General features: G+C 53.7%; 3 protein-coding genes across 3 annotated transcripts; all 3 read right to left on the reverse strand.

The window, feature by feature from the left end:
* Positions 1–3,562: 3,562 nt before the first annotated feature.
* PG986_006257 (Class VII chitin synthase) lies at positions 3,563–6,332 on the reverse strand (the record flags this gene model as incomplete). The annotated part of the gene is made up of 3 exons (XM_066842479.1): positions 3,563–5,993; positions 6,053–6,219; positions 6,294–6,332. 3 exons carry the CDS (start codon positions 6,330–6,332, stop codon positions 3,563–3,565), a joined length of 2,637 nt encoding a protein of 878 aa, XP_066702341.1.
* A 1,516-nt stretch (positions 6,333–7,848) lies between these two features.
* PG986_006258 (uncharacterized protein) lies at positions 7,849–9,357 on the reverse strand (the record flags this gene model as incomplete). The annotated part of the gene is made up of 4 exons (XM_066842480.1): positions 7,849–8,259; positions 8,493–8,750; positions 8,822–8,894; positions 9,296–9,357. 4 exons carry the CDS (start codon positions 9,355–9,357, stop codon positions 7,849–7,851), a joined length of 804 nt encoding a protein of 267 aa, XP_066702342.1.
* A 1,747-nt stretch (positions 9,358–11,104) lies between these two features.
* Positions 11,105–15,185, reverse strand: PG986_006259 (mRNA decay protein; the record flags this gene model as incomplete). Its single annotated transcript, XM_066842481.1, has 9 exons — positions 11,105–11,596; positions 11,654–11,962; positions 12,019–12,321; positions 12,375–12,529; positions 12,590–12,881; positions 12,941–14,474; positions 14,621–14,987; positions 15,049–15,093; positions 15,131–15,185. The coding sequence occupies 9 exons, from the start codon at positions 15,183–15,185 to the stop codon at positions 11,105–11,107; spliced, it is 3,552 nt and encodes a 1,183-aa protein (XP_066702343.1).
* Positions 15,186–17,829: the final 2,644 nt, after the last annotated feature.

The following is a 17,829-nucleotide window of genomic DNA, read 5'->3' on the forward strand; positions in this document are numbered from 1 at the left end:
CTGCAAAAAGTTGCTGCTAGGCACTCTAGACTGTCTAGAGGCCCCTCTAGAAGCCAAGAGGCACGGCTGGCCCAGCACGGCTTGTGAGCTTGCGCAGCACTTGGCGGAGGTACTTGGTTACTTGCAGTCCTCTGCTCGGTCAACACCGAATCTCGCCGAGACTAGGCCACCTGTCCAGTCCAATCACACCGCCGCAGAGCAGCACTTCCAGTCTCTACACAGGCCGCCGCCCTGCAATCTTGCATTTTCCCATCGGCTAACACCTGTTGATAAGAAGTTCGTCGCCAAGCCGACAGGCACGAAGATTCGTATCGCGGGTGCAGCTGACTGACTGCGAGCGCCAGCTAGTGGCGACGAGACTTCGTATCACGCTGTTCCTGACTGACTCTGCCTCTCATCAACATGTTGCACGGCATACGTACTTTACTGGCATCTTCATTTACACGGCCTCCCGGGTCTTCTCCAGAGAACACGATAATTCGCTGACATATGCAAGGAAACCCCGAGCTTCTCCCCTTCTGCACTCCTGCACGCTGCACCTGCACCACACAATGGAGCACGGCCATGGGGGGTCGCAGGATAACATGACCAGAGCCAGTGCCGGCCAGTGGTCGGGGCTGCCAACATACGTAATCTCCCCACACCCGCACCACTCTGGCGATGGATCGAATCGCCAATACTCCGTGGGCAGAACCACGGTTCGGTGCCAGCCTTTCAAGCTTTCTGGGCATTCTAGTATCTTATCAAAGCGGTCTTCATTGGTGTCGTCGGTGGTTTTGGCCGATCGTCGTGCTTGTCCCAACCAGCCAATCAATATTACCCCTCTTGCCCCCTCCCTACCCCCGGTTGGGCCGGCATCAAATGCAGCTTGGAAGAAGGCCTTTGTGCGCTTTGTTTGCATCCCTCTCCGCCTCGGGATGTGCCCATTTGCAGATATTGGGGGAGGAGCTGCGGCAATTGGCAGCTCCTGCCAAGGGGGGACGCTGTATCACGGCCGTCGTACAACCAACATCACCTTGCGTCTTTCGTAAAAGCTGCATCGCATCTGCCCCTCATGGCCCTCTTCGCCGGCCATCTTCTCAGAAGTACCATGAAATTTGCAGTGGCAGCTAGACAACGATTGCAAGCAGACTCCTTTCCTAAGCCATACGTTCGTATCACATACAAAGGCTCCGTATGTCAGGATGAACCAGAGTTCCTTTTCCATAGTAGCGACCCTAGGCGGCAGCCATCAGAAGGGGTTGGCACCTGCTGTTCTACGCAAAGGAACGTTTTCGCACCCGTGTCTCTCGCGCCCTGCCGCGATGTTTCACCTAAGAAGACAGATTACTCTCCCAAGGGGTGGCGCAAACCCCGGCTGCTCAACGGGGATTCAATTTATCTGCGATTGGGGGAAGGGGACAACTCAGCCAATAACCCTAGCACCTAGACGGCAGCTAATGAATCCTGGCCAGGACTAGTACGCAAACTAGCAGCACCACCCCAAAACATTGGAAACTGATGAATGAGCCGCGCAAAAGCCCTGCATGCCGTTTATGGCTTCTTCAACACGCTAACTACCTAGCCCTGGAGCCCGTTCAAGTCTCAACTTTGATTGAGTGTCTGTCGCCCACGGGCCACCCCGATAGATTAAGGGTCGTCGTCTGGCTTACGCGTTAAAAACATGCACGAAAAAAAAAGAGCCATTCTGGATCGAACATAACCTACATCAATCTTATATGCCCGAGTGAGCAATTAATCAACCTCACCTGGTCACAATTCGCAATACGGGGGGGACTCTTTCTAGGAAGGATCAAAGCCCAAGAGAATGAGCAGGTTTCAGCAACGTAACTGGAACTGCCCCCTCCTCTCAACCGTGGAGCGAAGGATGACGTAGCCCAAGAAGCATGTCCTACTTTTTAATGTTTGGCGCAAGCGTCTCGTCTCATGCATCTCATCCCTTGGGATTCCACACTTGCCTGCCACCTTGTAAATAATTTTTTTTCTTTCCGTCTTTGCTCCTCATGTTCGCGAAATCGGACGGTTGGGCATTTTCTGGAGACAATGACGCCACACCTACTTGTTGGAGGGGACACCTTGGCCCGCCGAGGATCCGTTTCGACGACCGACTTTGCATCGTGAAACCACCGATATCAGGCATCTTATCTTGGGCAGTAGCAGTTGAGAGCAACCAATGCACAATAGGTAGGGTTGGTTTCATCGTTGGAATCGTTTCTTGCTTCGGTATGGTCTGCCCGACGCGACTGGCTGTATGAGAAAGGTGCTTTTACCACCCAAGCCTCCTCCAGCATCTTGCTGGAAACTCCATGATTTATTTACAATGATTTGCTACGACGGTTGAACATCAAAGAGGATTGATGCGAAGCCGCCTAGCAAAGCCACGAGGCCACTACGCAACCAGTGCCACTTCTCTGGATTCTTTTCACCCCTCCAACCCTCCAACAACGTGATGTGTGGAGGTTATTGACTGCGCATGGATGTGGGATTTTCGAAATGCATGTGCTCTCCTCCCGTTCCCGAAGCAACCCACACAAACCAAGCCACCCACATATATAGAGAGTGTTTGCGGAGAAAGGCATGACTTTGGCCGGTCCACTGTATACGTCAAAACAACATGGCCGCCAACGACAGCCAAGACAACGAAGGAAAGTTTGATGATGGGAACAACATGTGGGTGGCTCTTGTCGTCAAGCGCAATAGCGCCCGTCAACCAAATCCTTGTGTTTTTCCAAGTGACCCATGCCAAGTGATCAGCGGGTATGGATTCCTTGTCGCCACACACATGCGATAGAACGGCCAGTCTTTAAATAACTCCTCGTCAAACGACCGGCAAGCCTCACCGCCATACCTATCGTGGGTGGCTCAATACTGCGAGATGAAGGAAACACAATGAGACTTCAATGGCAACGCTTGATGAAATGTGGCCGCCTAAAAGGCCAGCCTGGATGGTGGAACAAAGGCAAGCATGTTGAATGATGAAGTAGAGCCAGTCTAATGGAGCGTCGCCTCGATACATATTCTGATCGTGTATGTTTCCGGTCCGAGGACCACATGCACGCCCTTGTGTGCTATATCTAACTGCTTATTGTTGTGTTGTTCTTCACTTGGCCCTGCCGAGCGCTCCAATGGCCGCCAGGATGGGCTTGCGGCCGAGGCGGGTCGACGTAGAGCACGGCCAGGATGGTGTGACCAAGATGACGATGCCGACGACGCCGGTGGCTTCAAGCTTGAGCTCTGGTTCGCAGAGGGAGAGATGCGCAATGTAATACGAACAAGGATCTCAAGTATAATGCGATAATGAATCTTGTTATCTGATCTCAAGTAATCTCATCCCATGAACACCCACCCACGATGAATGAATGCCCGCGCTCTCTAACAATGATGCTTGCCATCCGCGTTGCCCGCCCATCAGTAAATAATAACGAGACCAGACTTTTCGTACTTCCTTCCACCCCATCATCGTTATGATCGTTCATAGTACATAGAAAAAGCTAAGTTAGAAAATAAACAGATAGAAATATGCTTGCAGTAAGGCCCTTCTCAACCCCTTTTCTCCTTCGTATTAACGACCCCTATTCCGCGACGGCCCACCACCGCCCGACCCCCTCCCGTCCTCCTCCGACGTCCTCGCCGACTCTTCCATCTCCATATCCTCCTCGCCGCCCGACGTCCGCACCCAACTCGCGCGACCGAGCGGACTCCGACCGGTGCGAGCGGCCTGTTGACTACTGTTGCCCCTGGCGTGATGGTGTGGGCTCAATCTCTGTTGTTGTTGATTCCCCGACGACGCCCTACTACTCCTGCCATGCTGCTGTTGGTGATATTCAGGAGCCGCAGCAGCAGGTCTAGCAGGCGACGCATTCCGCGACGACGAAGCCGACCCGTCGTCGTCGCTGCTGACGTGGCGCTTATGCTGTTGTTGCTGCTGTTGATCACTGGTAGGATAGTCTGAGTACGCCGTCTCGACGGTATCAGTCCACCCGCCGCGCACGAGCTCGGCCTCGGAGAACTCGTAGACCTGCCCCGGTTGCGGGACGGCGAACTGCTTCGACTTGGCGATCCACTGGTTGTACTGGCTCTGCTGCGCGAGCTCGTACTTGCGCCGGTCCTCCTCGCCCATGATGCTCTCGACCCGGCGCGGCATGTAGACGGAGCTGATGCCGCCGTGGCTGTTACCCCCGCTTCCGCTTCCGCTGTTGCCGTTGCCGAAACCGCCCGTCATGAAGCTGTCCCACGAGTCGCGGTGCGGCAACTCGAGGCGGCGGGCTCCGGAGGAGGGACCGGCGCCGCTGCCGTCCTCGAGCAGGTTGCCCACGCTGAAGCGCGACTCCTCCGGGTGCACGTAGAAGCCGTCGGCCTTCTTCTCGGGGGCCGTGAACTTGCCCGCGGCGCGCTGGGGCGGCATGACCTTGCTGCGGCTCCTCTTGATGCCGCTGGCCGCTTCGCCCCCACCAGCCGCGCCCGTCGTGGTGATACCCTCGGTGGCCGGGATGAAGGTCTCGGGCACGATGTTGAGCTCGTCCCCTTGCTTTTCAGCCTGCTCGACGGCCTGCTGCGGCGTCGTGGTCGAGTCGGCGGTGGCGGCGTCCGCGCGGGGCCCACCCCAGGTCCGCTGCCCGGCGGTGAAAATGCCGTAGACCATGTAGTACCAATTGAAGAAGGGGTTGACGATGAACATGACCGGGTAGAGCCAGATCTTGAAACGCTTGAGCTTGAGGCCGAAGTAGACCATGAGCAGCCAGTTGAGGCCAAGCGAGATGCCGATGAAGCCGACGGGCAAGTCGTTGACCTTCTTGGTCGTCGTGATGATGGCCAGGACCATGATAAAGAACAGCAGCGCCGTCGTCCGGATCGTGTTCTGCATGAACCGCACCAGCACCAGGATCGGGTAGCGCCGCCACAGGCGCCAGTCCGTCAACATGCACACCTCGTTGGTGATGAAACCCAGGAACCACCGCCGGCGCTGCTTGATCAGGGATTTGTAGGTCTGGACAGCTTCGGTCTTACAGAACGCCGACGTGCACATCTGGATCTGGTATCGCTTCTTCGCGCCAATCATGAACAAATGGGTCAGCCAACGATCCTCACCAAGATGGCTCTTGGCGAAGTCGAACAAGTCCTCACACTGCTCGGCCTTGTCGGCGAAGTAGTATTTGGCCATGCGACGGAAAGCAGAAAACCGCAGCATCGTGAGAGCGCCCGGTAAACAAGTGACAGCACCGCATCCGGACTCCACGGTTCTTTCGAACAACTGACCGTGGACGTACTCCATATCTTGAAGAAGGGTAATCAGACTGTGAGATTTTGTCGTAGAGGTGATGACTCCCGTCATGGCCAACATGTCTCTCCTGTTACCAGGGCTCAGCTCCATGTCGTACACAAAGTTTTGGAGGCAGACCCTGTCGAGAATGCAGTCCGAGTCGATAAAGAGGATGAACAAGTTGTCGTTGCGCTTGAGGTAATCCTGGTAGACCTTGTCGATGAGCTTGAACGTCATCTTTTGGCAGTGCCGCTTGCCGCCGTGTGGGAACCTCGAAACCGTAATGCGAGCGGCCCGGTAGGTGACGTCGATACTCTTGGGGTACGACTCCAGGGTCAAGGGTACGCCCAGCCTCTCGATCGTGTTCAGGTACAGTTCGTCCTCCTGGTCGCCGTCGAAGGAGAGGAAAACGTGGATGCAGGAAGGAGGGTAGTCGCAGTCGACCACGGAGTTAATGGCCGTCACCAGCACGTCGGGGTCCTCCTTGTAGCAGGGCATGACGATGACGCACTTGGGCGCCGACACCTCGTCCAGCACCTGCTTGATCCGCTTGGTTCTGCCCAGCTGGTGCGTGACGAGCTGGTAGATGCAGAAGAGCCATGGGACGGTCAAAAGGCCGGCGAAACTCCAGAAGGCGAACCACTGTAGGACGCTGACCATTCGCTCTGGGTAATATTGGACAATAACACTGGGAAGAGGCAAGGTGACGACCATAATAGGTAGAAAGATAAGACTAACGGTTGGATTAGCATGGTGACGGCGGACGTCAGACCAAAAGGGGGATTCGCGTACCGGAATAACGTGAAGAAGATACCGACAATGATTGCAAGGACTCGGATTGTCCAATGCTCTGCCTTCTGGAACACCTTGACCAGACAGTACAGGAATGCAGCTATCCACAGGAACCATTCCAACAGTGCCGCCAACATCACAAGGCCAACGATGCATGTGTACACGATCTGTTTGGGCAGGAAAAACCAGTGGTCAGCACGGGAACGACATTGAATGTACGGGCTCAATTGGTTGGACTTACGTCTTGCACCGGCCACATCTTCGTGATGTCGTACTCCATTTTGGATGTGTATTGAGTAGAGTAGACGAGGTAGCTATCCGACCCCCAAGTCTTCTGATGATGGGTTTGTCCTGGCTGGCAGACAACAAGCTTCTAATATGGGATTGAAGCTCAGTGTGTTGCAAGCGCTTGGGTCGTTAGAGTGGGAGCCAAAAGTAGGTTATTCAACCACCCCCGAAATAGAGTCGCCGTCGCTTGGGTACGTCGCACGAAGGCAATGTCGCCGGCTACCTGCAGCTCCAGCGCATCTAATTCCGGGAAGGAGGCTCTTTTTCTTGGTCGCTTTTCGTGGGAGCAGGGCCTCGAAATAACAAGCACAGCTGGATTCAGCACAATGTCCACCATAGGCCAGTTATTTTCGCGACAGGCCAGCCAGACCCGATGCACAGGAGCAGCCGGTTTCCGAGATGCTGGGAAGGGGGCGAAGGCTTCGTGGTCTGCACAGTCGTCTGCAGCAAGGAAGCAAGGGAGCGCGCTTTGGACTGCAGTTAATGTGTCACAAAAGCTCGTAACCAACAATAAAGGTCCCACTGGTATCGACAGCAATTGGCCAGAGCAAGCTCGACACTGCGCAAACAAACAGGCCTATCTCTTTATTGCAGTACACACCGCTCACACCGACACAACTGTGCTATTGAACCAGTTTCCAGCAGTCCCGGGATGTTCAACGCGACCAGTTCCGATCTTTTCTTTGTTTGTTTGAACTTCGTAGTCTGTCGTAGAGGTGTTTGTCATCAGGTCGATCAATCCCCAGATGGGCGGGGAGAGAGCTTGGTTGCTGTACAAGCGATGTGATAATGCGGAGTAGATTTTTATTCAAACGAGAGACAGCATTATGAGATGAACGCTGGAGTAACGGGGAAAAGGAACGGAGAGTAACGACGTCGATCGGGAAAACGTTCAAGAGGGGAGCCAACGCAGTAAGTCAGTTGGCCAAGGGGGAAAAAGCATCCAACAAACACCGTATGAAAGGTCGACCAGTACGATGATGATGATGATGGTTACAAGGCCGCAGCAGTCGTGCCTTTCTCTCGGAACAAATCAACAGGCCAAGCTTTCCTTTACATATCAACTAGGAGGCGAAATACGAGGTGGATGAAACGTGGCCCAGAGGATTGGTACAGGCGTAGCAGGTGGTTCGAGCAGATCAGCGTTCCCTTGAAACAACAGCCAGTATAGACGACGGAAGATAGGTACACATTCTGGGACGCCCGGTACTATGGCCAGTATACGGGGGATGGAACCGATCTGGTAGATCGCGGGACTAGCTCAGGGTAATGTCAAGGGGGGATAGTAAGTATGCTCCGCCCGTCGGGAGAGGGAAGGGAAGCTGGGTATTGGTGTTGGTGGGCCTCGAAAAGGCGAGGCATACATGTAGGTAGGGCAACGAGACGATCGAGGCCAGCTGGACCATCAGCTCTGTCGATTTTTGGGAAGGAGATGCGGGCTCGCAAATCCTTCCATGTAGGTTAAATCCCGATCTAGAACTGCAAGTCCCCAGTCCAGCAGGGCTGGCTCATCGTGGGCTTGCAGCAACGAAGGGGCCTGCAACAACCGGGTGTACGGAGCAGTCCCGAGCATATGCAGTCAAATGCGAGCCAGGGCTGGGGAATACGGATTCCACGAGTGACCGCTCGCCAGGATGAGTAGCTGAAGCTGCTCCCATGGGAATGCGGTCAGGGAAGACGAGGATTTGGAAGAAGGGCGACATGGTATAGAGAAGGTACCTGCAGACCGAAAGGCTTGGACACGATGTTCGGAGAGGGCGCGAGGGCGTGAGGGCGCGAGGGCGTGAGGGCAGCGGTGCGGTGACAGAAGGACGACGCATCGCCTTGGCCCAGCGGGGATCCAAGAGAAGTTGGCGCTGTCGCAATATAGCGGCTGTCCAATCGCATACTGTGGTTCCGGCTTCGCGTTTGTGGAGTTGCTGTAACCAATCTATAGTGTCGTAACAGGGAAGCCATCTAGAAGGGCAGCGAGGCTTGGCTGGCCTACAATATTGCCCGAATGGCGACATCTGTTCAATGTTCATCCACACACACACACACACACACCCAACTCCCGAACGGCCTTAGCCAGATGTGCCAGCACGGGTGGTGGCTTCGGGGCCCCGCTCGGGCTAATTATATCGCATCGCACGCATCACGAAAATGAATGTACACTGCTTCCGAGGGCGGAGGAGATTGATACATCAATGACTGCTGCTGGTGCCGTGTGTGACTGACGGGCCATGCCGAGCATGGGATTCATCCAATGGAAGCTGTACCTGACGCTAGGACGGTGAATACGGGACGAAACCGGATCAAGATGACTGTTCTTGGCATCGGAGCTCGTTGGTTCGATGATGATGTTGAAGTAGGTGAGTCGGTGAGTCGATCCGAAGGCTAGGAAGATACCTGCACCAGGGAGAAGGAAGTTCTACATACATACACACACGTAGTGAATCTGATACAATATGCAGTAGATTTCCTAGCCCACATTCTAGCTACACTCTTCACCCACGCCTTAGCGGCGGTGGGTCCCTTTCGGCTTGCGGGAAGGGAGAGCCAGAAGGCCACTAGCCTAGCCCAAGGTTAAAATAGAGGCAAGTAAGCTGGAGACTGGAGACTGGAGACTGGAGACTGGAGACTGGAGGATTTGATCTGGCGTTACATCGCGCCATCATCCACTCTACCGACATCAAAATAGTAAGGTTGGGGGACTGCCCGTCCTTGTCCAGACGGATGGATGGTGCACAGGAATAAGTCATCTCAGTACCTAACGTATGCAGGTATTGATTGACCTACTTGCCTCGATAGTATCACCGGGTTCTCCTGGGTTCAAGTATGGTAGGGTCATGTACCAAGTAGTGGCATGCCTAAACTTCAATCGGAATGTGGGGAGAACGAAAGACGATCGCCTCGACTCCCTCCCGCAATGCCCACCCCACTCCGGTCGAGGTCTTGCTATCCCAAACGTCTTACTGTATGTATGCAATACTGGCACAAGAGTGCTTCAGGTTGGACGACTGGGCTGCTTCAGCCATGTTCGTTTTTGGCTTCCACCACCGTATTCCATCACAATGCGAGAGATGGGACTGCCTAGCGCAACCATTTGCCAGCAGATGCCCAGCGCTTGGGCATGAGCGCCACTGCCTGCCGCTTTCCCTTTTTTTTGCTGCAACGCAAACTGTGCTTTGGCAGGGGGTGGGAATCGAATCATCCACCACGTCAGCAGCACCAATCAATAATTACAGAGCCATGGCCGAGTCGAGTCAGGCTGTACATTCGGGCTCTCGGGTTGCATACCTACTTATGTATGTATATACATAGAGAAGCAAAATTCTCCGCATCAACCTCTGCCCAGGACCATCGGAAAAGTGACCTCGCTTAAGCACGGAGTTTGGACTAGAGAGGTCAGAAGCGCGACAAAGTGTCTTGTGTCCCAACGAGGATTCAGCCGGTTTACCCATATAGCGGAATGGCCTATCAAAGTCCAACGGCCCCAATGCGCAGTCATACTCGGTGATGGACGACACATTCGCCAACAAAGACACAAGAGGACAGCTTAGGCTTTGTGGCTTTTGTGACAGGCAGATTAGGTTATTATGGCTTTCTGCTAATAGCAATTGTTTGCAAGCAACACACACACACACGTCCTCTCCATCCTGTGTAAAAGCAAGCAGAAACCCGCACACCGGGATGCGGCACGGCAAAATGGCTGAATGCAGCAGAGTTTGCACGCAGATCTGATGACAGGCGCACTCTGTTATGCATCCTATTCTCCTCACCACCACCAGACTTGCAGCTGGAGTTGCATTTTGCTTTCTTTTCCACTCTTCCAAGGGCCTTGGGGGTCGAATAAAAGTGGCACATGGGCAGGCTTGGTTGGGAGCAGTGGTTTCTCTCGTTAGTGCGGCCGCGTCGAAACCGCCAGCCCAGAGCTAAAGCCCCCCCCTTTTTTTAAGTCCAGAGCAAAAGAAACCGGTCATCTTGGCAGCCATAGGAATCATCATCACTCATTAAGCTCGTCTCATGCAGTTATTGGCAGGGGGGACTCACCAAGCTGTAAGCTGCTACACATTGTGCGGCTGATATTGCCTCGAGCAAGGATTTAGAGCACCTGAACATACATTGCACAGAAGGCATGCATGGCAACCAGAAGCCAGGTAATCTATGATGAATGAGTGGCATTTCTATTCATGCTCCAATGGCAAGAAGCGAAGTAAAGGAGTGACATCAACGCAAGCTCAAAATAGCAATCTGAAAGAGCTTCCACTCCCTGTCAGCAAAATCCATAGCCTCCCCCATCTACCAGGCATGGCTGCATCCAACACAACTGCTGCCGGACCATGACCGCCGCAGTCTGCGACTCCTTTGGCCCTGTGAGAAATCTCCCTTGCCTCCGTTACTAGCAGCCGCGACAGGATTGCCAACCGATGCCATGCAGGCACACTAGGGCGTTATCGATGGCAAGCACACTGCAGCCTCGTCTTGTTACTCGCCAACTATTCGGTCCCTAGCAGTTAGGAGAAGTTTGGGTAGCTTCGCTCAGTCACTAATGGGGCACCAAGTGACAGGCACAGCGATCTGTGTGCATTTGATGCCGCTAATCGTACGGACGACTTCTCGGTGAGTTCCGGCATCAATACTGGCGTGTCGCTCTGGTGTTCAGTCGATGCATGTGGTCATGGCAGTTAGACTGTGATGAAAGTATGTCTTGTCGATCAAGTGATAATTCAAGTCCTAGAGTTAGTCCCCAGATGGGCTCTGTTAGCGCTGGTCTCGTGGTCATCAGGTTCGAGCCCGGTTTGCTCGTCCCCGTCGGTGCTGGCGGACTCCATCCGGCACACGACGCTTATTCGTATCCACTGGGATCGATGGGGAAGCCATCCCGGCATTCGCATCACGCGCGGCTAAGCTAGCAGGGCCGGGCGTGATACCGGGACGCTTTTGGTTCTTGTCTTGAGTGTTATCATACCAATCCAAATCGTTCATTTGTAGCCGACGGACACGTTGGCCGCCACGCTCTTTGCTGGGTTTCTCAGGGCGGTTGAGGTGGTAGACGGATGTTTTGTCGTGACCTGCGCCGCGCGTAGTGTGAATAAGATTGGCATTGGGTAGTAGGGGGTTGGAGTTGGTATCACCATCGGCCTCTTCAGTTTCGCGGAGATCTAGGTTCAGGACCAGATTTTTGATCCGCTGCTGCTCCTCCCTCTCTGCCTGCTGCTGGTTTTTCATAGCAACCGCGAAGTTGGAGTCTGAGGGAAGTTCCACCATACGTGTCTGTAACAACTAGTTAGTACTGCGGCTCGATCATTGGTTATGCAAGAGAAGACATACCTGCTGGCGGTTACCCTTCTTGGTGAGAAGTGAGAATGCCATCTTGTTGAGCGAGGGACTCTCGTTATCGCCCTCTTCAGGTTCGTTTGCAGCTGCTGCCTCGCGAGTCTTGGGTCGGACCGGTACCGGAGCATCGAACAATGGCTTACGCTCAAACTTCCTCGACTCTAGACTCTCAGCCATCATCTTTGCGTACTCCCGTTCAAAATCGGCCTCATCCTCGGGGTCGACCTCTTCGGCTTTTCGTGTGACGATGATTGCTTCATCCTCAGATTCGGTGTCGCAAGGAGATTGGGGCGTCTCTCCGTCCTGACCAATGTCCAGTGATTAGTACGAGCGAAACCGCTCTGGCAGCAGCAACTTACATCAAGGTCGTCCTCTTCCTCAGAGTTTGATTCTTCGTCTTTGTCGGCATCTGGGGCGAGATCATCGTCACCCTCGCCACCGTCGTCATCGCTACTAATATCGCTTTCAGCATCTTCCGGTTCTGGATCGGCAGCCTTCTCGTGGCCCGCATTTTTCTGGTCTTGAAGAATGGCCAGCTGGAATGCCTTTGATGCCTCCTCTGGTGTGGTAGCTAGCTTCCATTGCGGGCGCGTGAGGGAGAAGGTGTCCTGCACAATGAATTCAATGTCCATGGGCAGCGGTGCCTTCGTAAAGATATAGTACTAGTTTTGTTAGCAGACAAACAAAACCGCAATGTGCGCACATTTCAGCTAACCTGGAGGAATGATAGGAAGTAGTCAAGCTTCTTCCCTGCTGCGCCTCGATTGAAGAACATGCCGCATGTTTCAAGGATGGTTGCCGCAAGACGGATGCGGAAGTAGTCATCCGGTAAGTCGAAGGGGTTCAGTCTCCCCGGCAATGGCACACCACCTAACACGTTATTAGCAGAGCTGAATAGCCAAACATCGGTGTTAATGCTATTGGGCTTACCATGTCCAAACGTCATGACTCTATAGAGGGTCTCAAAAATGACGGGATGATCAAGCATGCGGTAGTTATAGAGCTCGCCGAGGTATTTCACCTCAGCAATGCGACGCTGGTTGTACTTGAAATCATTCTGTTCTAGTCCATTGTCAACCGATTCGATAACGGTATCCATGACGGAGATCACGAATTCCGGATGGTAGCGGTAGATAGCGCTGAGGAGGATAGCGAGAATGTGGATGCTGCCGTACTTAACCTTGGCAGGCTTCGAGAACACCTTCGCGAGAATTTCAACAACCTACAAGCGTGAAGTCAGTGACCAAGTCCGTCGCATATCAAGACGGAGTCCCCCCATACCTCAGGCTCCTCCCAATGCAATCTGCGAATTTGCTTCAATATCTTCGTGTAGTTACGCTTAGTCATGTCCACGTAAATCAGCTTGCGGATAAACACCTCGGTAGGCGTGCGCTCCTTTTGTTGAATCGCAGCTCGCTCGGGCGGGTCGACGTAGTAGATGGCGTTTTCAATGAGCATGCGTTCCGCCTGACCGATATGCTGGACAGACTTCTTTCTCTGCAGAGTCTCAAGGAACGTGGCCATACGGGGTGATGTATCGGCATTGCGCAATAGGTATCTACCGCAGTTCTCGAGCAGGTTGCAGATGATTTCGATGTTCATCCGTGAGAAATCATCCAAGCTGACCTTCAGACAGTGAAAGACGACATGCTCAGGGACTATGCCAAACTTGGTCAGTTCAGCAAGGTAACGAATGTTGCTCAGCCGAACCTGTCCCAGGAAGTCTTTCTCCTTTCGGCGCTGAAGGCTGCGAAACTCGGCATCGAGGTACTCTACCACGCCCTTTGGCACGTCGGGCATGTATTGTCCCAGCGTAGCCACAAGCCGCGACCAGAACGGAAGCAGATCAGTACGTCCTTTGGGTACCTCGGTCAAAGCCTTGATCAACCGGTTACGAGACGCCTTGGAGTTCAAGAAGCAAAAGTCGATAGCCGTTTCGTCCACGACATCTTTGCTGGTGAATTCCGGGAGGCGTGTTAAGAGCGCATCGACTTGAGCCCCAATTGTCTTATTCGCAATGGCTGTAGACTGGTCATCGGTGACGTCCTGTACCTTGGACGTTTCTGCCTCGGCAACTTCCGCCTTCTTGCCGACTTGGTCATCAGCATCCGCCTTCTTCTTCTTGCCGTCCTCGAGAAGGATATTTGGGACCTTGCCCTTCAGATCGACCAAATTTTCGTAAAAACGACGCTCATCTTCGTCTTGCCAGATACCCGCCCCATCGCTTTGACCACGGAGGTACTCCCCGGTTTTGACGAGACCAATGGATCCGTTGGTGGCTGCAGATGAATCCCCCGAATCTTTCAGATCGGGCATTTCGGCTCCTATGGCCTCGGCGATGATCTGAGCGTTGCTAATAAGGCGTTCCTGGGCTTTGAGTTGACGCTCGAAGTTGGCCTGGCGATCCTCGAAGACCTCCCCGGACTTGACATAAGCCTCCGAATTACGCCCTCGCTGTGCTGCAATGCTCTTCTGGTCACGGAGGATGTGCGCCTTGACGTCGTCAAAGTATCGCTTTAGGATATTGCGGAACCGTTCCTGAAGTTCGGGGGTAGTGAAAGCTGGGTCATCAGACGCACAGTCAAACGATCCGTCATCGCTATTCGTCGGTTCTGCGGGTTCTTCGGCGCTCTTCGTGACACCATCTTCCTCGACAGTCTTGCGCCCATCGCTCACGGCAGACTTGAAACCTAGTATATCCCAGCTGAAAGCTTTAACGAAGATGACTAGCAGCGGGAGATTTGCGTGCTCCCGGTCATGGCCTAACAAGTCTTTCAGCACCTCGAGGGGAAATGGCTCGGCCGCACCGCCTTTGCTAGTCGCAGAGACCTTGGGCTTCAATCCGGCATCCTTGCCTGTTGCGCCGTGGGCGGCATCGTTGCGCTTGACGTCATCAAGGGTTCTCAGAACGTCAACCAGCCAAAGTTCAGTCACCACGCGCAACAAGGCCCGCTGCCGTACCAAGCGCTCCTTCTCTTCTTTTCACGAGCCTCGGGGGCCAGCGACTTGAGCAGTCCCTTGTCCGGCGTGGACATGCCTTTTCCAAGAAGCCATCCTAGGTATTCGGTGAATTCGGCAGGACCGAATCGCTGGTGCAGTGCGCTGACAATCTCGACACCGGCCTCGACCTCGCCAGGTGACTTGAGACGACATAAGCCTTCGTAGCAAGCCGAAATGACCTCAGAAAGGTACTTGTGAAGGCTCAAGGTCTTGATTTCCTGCAGAAAAGTATCGAGGGTCGCGGCGGAGATCGCAGTTCGTAATCGTCGGATAAATCCCGAGTTCTTCTTGAGCGACGAGTCCAGGGACTTGCCGACGGGGAAGACGTCTGTTTGGAGAGTGTCAGAAATACGGTCCGAAGCCTGACCAACCACACAATGCAGCATTACCTGTGTCGCCATTCCATGCGCGCTCATTCAACGAGCGCAGCTCCCCTGCATGCCATAGTCAGTCAGTATGCGACAAACGCACAATGTGTCTTGCCGAGCTCGGCAGATGCAGACTCACGTTTCCTTGGGCGATCCATGATGGATAGCCCACTTCGCTTCGTGGTCCAGAGGATTGGGATTTGTGGTGGGCTACATTCGCGATTCTGGACTGCCACTGCTAGGGGATTGACTGCCCTGTGTAGTGGAGGTGAGAGTGTGCGTCAGCCTCGGCCGGCATGAGTGAAAAGCGTCGAGAAGCTCTGCCCTGATGCTGTGGGCAGTCGGAAGGCACAAAGAAGGAAGTTGGGTTTGTCTGGCGGGGTCGCAAGCGCTGGTTGTTGCAAACGGTAGGATTGTGAAGATCTGTGTCGGTGCGTTCAGATCGACGAGGTGAGGGATGGCAGAATTCAATCTTTCCGTGTCGGCCTTGCCAGGTTTGGCGATGTGAAAGGTCGGCGCGATTGTTCGCACCTCAGGTTTGCGAGGTGAAGACTGCCTTTGCCTTGGCTTCGAGATTCCAGCATCTGCTGCTGGATGTGGTCACCTAGAAAGCATCAATGCAAGATGGGCAATCCGGTGCTTCCACGGCGCTGTACATCGACCAATGGCAGTGGAGGGGGTCTGCTGTCCAGCACTCATTGGCCCACTAATCGCGGCTAGGAAGTGCTGATGGGATTTGGGATTATGGAATTGGGGGCCCACCAAAATGCCTGTTGCCACATGCCATGCCTTCTGTCAATAGGTACCTACCAGGGAAGGAGGTACCCCAAGTGACCACCAAAACTTGGCTTGCACGGATTTACCTTCTACCGGCTCTGGCTGTGTCAACCTTTGGTTGTTGAGAGGCGACTTCATTAATGCCAACATCAGTGTTCAACAACGTGACCACAATTCAATGCATGTAGGAGCATCTATTTGGGACTCTAAATGTGGAATCCATATAGTTCGAAAAATTGCTGTCAAATACTTGTCTCCCTCTTTTGACGAGATATAATATATATATACACAAAAGTTCTGGAAGCTGTGGATGTGTAAGGTGTTGAGTACGGGCATCTACAAGTGCCAGCTAGGTATGTTTTGTATGCTCGATGGGCAACAACCAGTCTGTTCTACATACTGAGGCACGCACTTACAGGGAGGGACTGGTTTCTGTCAGACAGAGCCTGACAGTCCTGCGTGCGACTATACGAAGAATGCACCGTAATGTGAGCCACCACTACCATTTGCATGCTGAGAACACCTGACCCTGGCTCTTGTGAGCTGTTATAGGATGCTTCAATGTTGGTTAGCTCTGGTCATCACTGCCGAATCGCCAACTCAACCCACCCGTAAGCACCCCGAAGAAAGCATCTCTCGCTCTTCTACCCAACATGCCTGAATGCCAAGGTTGGCAGGCAGACATGCTTGTTCGATGCCAGATCGACCGATGGAGAGGATTGAGGACTTTGAAGGTGCGTCCTGTCACATCAACTCCAACCACAGAATGCATACACACCGCACTTGTCGTGCCCAACATCACTCACAAGAGCAGCCCCCCCTGAGTGTCAATATTGTCTGCATGCGTCGCGACAGCCACCTCAATTGTACGCTCTATTGGCCTGCGATGCAGATCAGGTCCTTGCTCTGATCTGATTAATTTGCCATGCTTTTGCGGGGTAATAGCATCCTAAAGTTGCCGCGGCCGCTGTTGCTGCCGCTGTTGCTACCGCTGCTGCTGCTGACTGCATTTGCCATATAGCTACGCAGGTCCATGGGGTGTGTGGGTGATGATTATTCACGTTGGGTCCGAAACAGCAGGTGAATTCGAGTCGCGATTGCAAGGAATCCTTGATATGTCCCACGTTGTGAGTAACAAGGGAGAAATAGAGAGACGTTATTAAGACTGGGGCCCGCTCTGGTATTAATATTTGCAAGGAGAAAGACAGGAGATGTAAATGTCGGGACGACGTTTGGCGGCTCAAGAGTTAGTGTATTTACTATCTCCGTACCAGGGCTGTGCCAGCGGTGGTCTTATCAACACCAGGCCCCGTCGCAATTGGCCAATGCCTGTCGGGAGTGCCTAGTGGGGTCGTCTGCGGGAGCCCAGGAGGGCAACCGAAAGATAACCACAGACCAAAGGGCCCCAGATAAGGACCCAAGACGGCGATTGTGGATGACGCCCTGGACCCTTTACGTGACAATTGCACCTAATAGTATGATGCAGGGCTCTAAGGCTCCTACCGCCGCGGGAATAGGAGCTGTTGGAACGTCCCATCTCCACGTCCGAGAACATGCATCTCCTCGCTACCATGCAAGATGAAGTAAGGCACTCGCGCGGCATTAGTCCTGGTTGATCTTTTTTGGTGTTATACGAAGCAGGCTCACGAGGGACGGACGGAGATCTGCCCGTCATCGGGTTTTCCGCTCCCTATTCGACCACCACCACCACCCATGAGAGGCCTGGCTGGCTTCAGGTCTTACGACGTGCAACCCGGTTCCGTCGTATCATTGGAACATGTCGGCTGCTCGACGAAGCTCACTCACTAACCCGAGTGGAGCCAGCGAGAAAGACCCTCATTCCGAGTCCGAGGCAATCTGAGTTCGAGAACCCAAAGCAACCTCCTTGCTTGCATGCGCCAATGTACCGGTAGCAGCACGCTCTACAACTACATCGGGCTCCCCCCTTTACACTCCCTCGACATGATCTATCCTGCAACCACTTCCATACGGTTTTGCTTCTTACAGTTCTGTCAAACGGATCCT

Source organism: Apiospora aurea (genome assembly GCF_038362705.1).
Source record: "Apiospora aurea strain CBS 24483 chromosome Unknown utg000004l_segment0_segment0, whole genome shotgun sequence".
In the NCBI taxonomy this organism is placed as follows: Eukaryota; Fungi; Ascomycota; class Sordariomycetes; order Amphisphaeriales; family Apiosporaceae; genus Apiospora; species Apiospora aurea.